This window comes from Morone saxatilis, unplaced genomic scaffold (genome assembly GCF_004916995.1).
Source record: "Morone saxatilis isolate NCDOM2014 unplaced genomic scaffold, NCSU_SB_2.0 Contig2, whole genome shotgun sequence".
In the NCBI taxonomy this organism is placed as follows: Eukaryota; Metazoa; Chordata; class Actinopteri; family Moronidae; genus Morone; species Morone saxatilis.
This window is the reverse complement of record NW_023339762.1, coordinates 1,462,621-1,467,552: the sequence shown is the minus strand read 5'-3', so window position 1 is coordinate 1,467,552 and position 4,932 is coordinate 1,462,621. Positions and strand designations below refer to the sequence as shown.

The following is a 4,932-nucleotide window of genomic DNA, read 5'->3' as shown; positions in this document are numbered from 1 at the left end:
CGGTTCAACATGGTGGAAGAGGACACGTTCCCTCTGTAGATAAAAATGATTCATTCTAAGGTAACAAAAACACAACAATTCTTACTGTCAGGTTTTATACACTAATGAAAACCTAGTTATGCATATTATATTCAATTTCAAGTATGTCTTACACACTGGACCTTTTTAAGCTCATTTTGAGAAGGGCTCTTTGTTCTGAAAAGCAGTCCATACAGAGAAATCAGAATCTGTTGGTTCACACTGCCTGTGTGCTCTGTCTATAAGCTAGTCCGTAAAGGTTTAAACGTTGTAGAGAACATTCATCAAAGACGTTTTCCGTTCAGGAACTGGTGTAAGTATTTCCAGAATTTTATCTTTCAGCATTTCAAGTTTTATTCGCCCGAGAACCTTAAGTTTGGAAATATGAATAAATGTAAGCTTTGGGCTTTTTTTCATGAACAAAGATCCTCCTTCTTTGGTTCACAACCTAGAAAGTTCAGTGGTGCTGTCGGATAAGTCTCAACTTAATTGATGTCCCTCCTGCACAGAGATACACATGTAGGCTATGTCTTCTTATTATTTTTCCTGATCTCTTCAATGAGTTAAGTCCAATTTTTTCTGTGGATATCACGCTGTAACAATTAATAAGGCTTTAACTTTTAAACTGGCAAATGAAGTAAAATGTGCCGCACTTATCACACGGGCCCTGCTATCCTTTCTGCCAACTATCCGAGACAGAAAGAGAAGGGAAACGACAGAATATTTCTCCTTGGATAAAAGAGGGGAGAAAGTGGAGCTGAAACTTTTTCTGCACCATTTGATGTCTGAAAGCGGTGATGCAGCGATTGATTCATTAAACCAGAGCCTTAATGAGGAAAGAAATCATAATTCAAACTTACATTTTAAACAGGAAATATAATTGGAATTTTATACAGAGAAGTCCCTTTGTACAATTATGATTAAAGGAAAATTAATTGTATGAAAATGTCCTTATAGATACTGAAAATTAGATCTAGCAAAGCTCAGGCGACATAGACCTAATTCTAAAAATATTGTGTACAGGATCGATCTATTTTTTTTTTCGTTCTCCTCTACTCTTCTTGTTAAGGTCCAAATCTAGCTGTGTTAATTTTATCTGAAATTAGAGTGAACCATGCAGGCGTGGAAGTTGAAATTAGCCTAAAGATGTTTCATTTACAAAGACAGAAACACTTTGTCAGCCGGCGATTGTTTCCCCAGCATTATCTCTGCCTGCTTTTAATTGCTTTGGAAGTGAAATTAACAGAATTAGAAAAATTGCCTCTCCCTTTTTCTACAAGCTTCTTTATTCATGGGTATTGTTGTGTGCTTTGTATAGATTATAGACTCCTTTTGTTCCAGTATTGTAAATATATACGCCCCCAGTCACGGCTTTAGCTCCGAAACAATCCCTCAGTTCATTCGACACAACCTAATGAAAATTAATTTTCAACCTGTCTGGATTGGGGGGAGAAAGGGGGGGAAAAAGCCTGGTTTTCTCTCCGTATTAGTTTCACTCTGACTTAGTTATTCAAAAACAATGTGCCCACCCTCCTTGACTTTCCAGTACACCATTATTATGTGTGTGAGTTGTTTTCTCCCTCGGCAGTCTCGGCATATTAACCATTTCTGCTTCACTCCCTAATCCTCTTAAAAGAAATGGTACCCTGAATTAATAATTCTATCATGGCGTCCTCTCGGGATCTGAGAGTGAAGCATGTCAACCGATGCAGACGAGCATAACAGAAGCTGCCTTCAGCCTTGAAACACTACTAACAGAATCAGAATCAGAAATTTAAATCTGACAGTGCGTTTCCAGGTTTGGAGCTCTTACTGTAGCAATAAAGCAGCCTGGTGCACTCGTCTTATAGAAGGAGCATTATTAATGAAGCAATTTAAAAAAGTCACATTAAATCCATATTAACTGACTCCTTTTTTTTTTGGATGTAATCTTCAAACAGGCTAAAATAGATCAAAAGTAGTGTATAATTACTATGGTCAGCAGGGATTATGAAACTGTAATTGATACAGATCAGCCCTACACTAATCACTCTTTTAGCTACAATTTTAGGTATACTGTAATTTGGCTTTAAGGTCCCCCTTGGCTTCTTGCTATTAATCTTCTGGATTAGACCGTTCAGCGTGTCCAATTCTTGAAACCGTTTTTGAATGAGTCCAGTTAGAAGGGGAAAAAAATGGATCAGTGTGTTTAGGGTATTTTTCCACCCTTCTACAGAGCAAACAATCATAAGTAGCTTGTTTAACAAACCGTACTTTCTTGTATTTTTCACCTCTCCTGCACCGGTCTGTTTAGACTCAAGGCCCATGGGAAGACAATTAAACTTCTCCTTTTGCAGACCTAATGTGTGATACTGTTCTGTAATTGTATCAGAGAGATCTCTAGAGTTTTACACTTTATGGCTGTTTTTGGTGGTGCTCTTATTATTCATATGCATTGAGTATTGATCTAATTCATATATTGGCTCTGATGTGCTGTTCTCTACGAAAATAACCTCTGTTTTCCTAATATAACAGCTTGAAATGTGTCCTTATCTGTCCAGATGGCAATACCTGTGTATTTTATTCTTCTTTTTCCAAATTCCATCAGGCCCAGATCTGTTATCTCTGCACAATATGGTAAAAACATTAGATTGCGATTGTTTTGACAGATAATGCCATATCATTCATGATTAGTGGGAATAATCATTTTTGTATCACAAATTTAATTTCTGCTGCAAATTTGTTGGGATCTGCACCAAACAAACATGTTTTCTTAATTATGGAGAACAAGATTTATAGGACAATGTATCTGCACTACAGTGCTTCATTATAATGCTGTTTGTCACACATTTATCAAAATTTGCAGCTTCTGCGACTTGCATATTGCACTTGCCAATATTGCGATTTCGATAAATTGCGATTAATTGTACAGCCTTGTAAGGCAGAGACTCTGCCTAACCCCCCACTTGGGGTCGCCAAAGTTTCATTGGGGGTCGCAAGGCCTTCTGGAGTTCAAGGCGTGCTAAAAAACTTAAAAAAATATACACAGTATATTTAAACATTTGGTTCACTTCTGTGAAAAGTACATTGTCTAAAGTACATTGTGTTAAACATTATTTAAAAAAATACATAATACAGAGAATTGTATAAAAAGTTCCCTAAACAGGAAAAAATCTGCTCAAAATTCATCCAAATTCCTCCTTTTACACAAACTTCTTGCAGTAGTTTAGGAAAATTCATTTTTAATACAATATGAAATATACATAAAATATGTCACTGAGTCAGGGGCTGTCAGTTTAATAAAGAAAGGGGTCCCTTATGGAAAAAGTGATTCCTAATCTTTTTCTTTAAGGAACCCCTTTTCTATCATTGAGTAAACTGACAGCCCCTGACTCAGTGACATTTATATGTTTCATATTTTATTGATATTTCATATTCTTCACGCTTCTGTTTTGACAAATTCAGTGTTTTTTGTCTCATTGTGCTGTCTGGCTGGTTATCAGAGAGTGAAGACTGTGATATATTCACAGTCTTCACTCTCTGATTGCTAGTGTTCAGGTCGATTAAGAAGGCCTTGTGACGCCCCACAAAGATTTAGCAACTAGTGGTTCAGAACCACTGCTCTTGCCCAACACTGAGCAGAATGCGGTGGATATGACCAATAATAGTAGTTAATTTTCCCTCTCCTTCCTCCCGCAGGTTCCCCCGGGGATCTCGACGGTGGTGAGGAAAACACAGCGGACAACCTCAGCCTGTCGGGAGAAGAGGGAGGAGCCTCGGACCCAGATGATTCAGCAGAGGGCGACAGCTCCAGCCCCCCACCTTACACACCACTTTACAACGAAGGTGAGGAGAGGAAGAAAGCTGGATATAAGAGTAAAAAAGATATTGACACGAGAATCAATGAAAAAATCTGAATGAGGAAATGAGCAACAGTTGTAGGCCTCCTGTCTGTTCCTTGTCTGTCGTAGTGCTTTCATGAAGACTTTGAAGCTCTAAAATGGGTCCAACAAAAAATATACCTACTGATGAAATGTGGTTGCTGGCTGCTTACACTTATAACACGTATAAAGTGCTATCTGCCAATTATTTTCTTGAATAATCAGTAAATCATTTTATCAATAAAATATGATAAATTGCTTGTTTTGTGTGAGCTATAGTCCAAAACCCAAAGATAATGAGTTTGAACAACTTTTTGTTATACTTAGTACATGAGACTGATAATCTTGGTTGGTAAAATTGATTTTCTTTAAAAACTGATAAAATTGCTGGTTTTCATTCAGGCCCGGTGTGATCTTGCAAATACCATTAGGGCACTAGGAGAGCCAGAGAAGGCTGATTGGTTTCACAGATTATCTGTCTCATTTCTACTGTCAGGATATGAGTTGAAGATTTTCAGTGAATATGACAAAAGGTTATTCTTGTAAAAAATACCGACTGCAGCTTGAAGAATTAAAAGTTAATTGCTTTTTTAAATGGTGTACTTGCATTATCATACTTATTATTATGTCAGTGGCATAAAATGGTCTTCTCTTTTTAAATGAACAATAATATAATCTTATCTTTCTATTTTTTAATTATTATTATTTATATATATAATACTATATATAACGAAAGTACGTTGACAGCGCCCTACATATACTTGGTCACAGACCTTTACTTTTTTACCGTTTTCACTAACACTATTTCTACCAAGGAAATAGTACCGTGGAAGTATTGTGTGTGGTAAACTGTCCAAATTGACCAAATAACCTCTATTCTGCTGCCTCCACAACTCACACTATATGGATTCACGAGAAATATCCCGATCACACTGGACTTGTAATAATTGCCATGCCACTGAATAACATGCAACACTGTTCAAGTAGAATAATCCAGATGTCTTGTTTACCAGCAGTTATTAGCAGTTATTAACCCCATCTCTCTCCTCATCAG

The 4,932-nt window shown here is 37.0% G+C and overlaps 1 protein-coding gene across 1 annotated transcript in view; it reads left to right on the top strand.

Annotated features, from left to right (window-relative positions):
• Nucleotides 1-4,932, top strand: part of zfpm1 (zinc finger protein, FOG family member 1) — a gene marked incomplete in the record, with an annotated part of 91,381 nt that overhangs the window by 35,405 nt on the left and 51,044 nt on the right. The window contains 1 exon segment of the mRNA XM_035664698.1: nt 3,697-3,843. Coding sequence (XP_035520591.1) covers nt 3,697-3,843 — 147 coding nt within the window.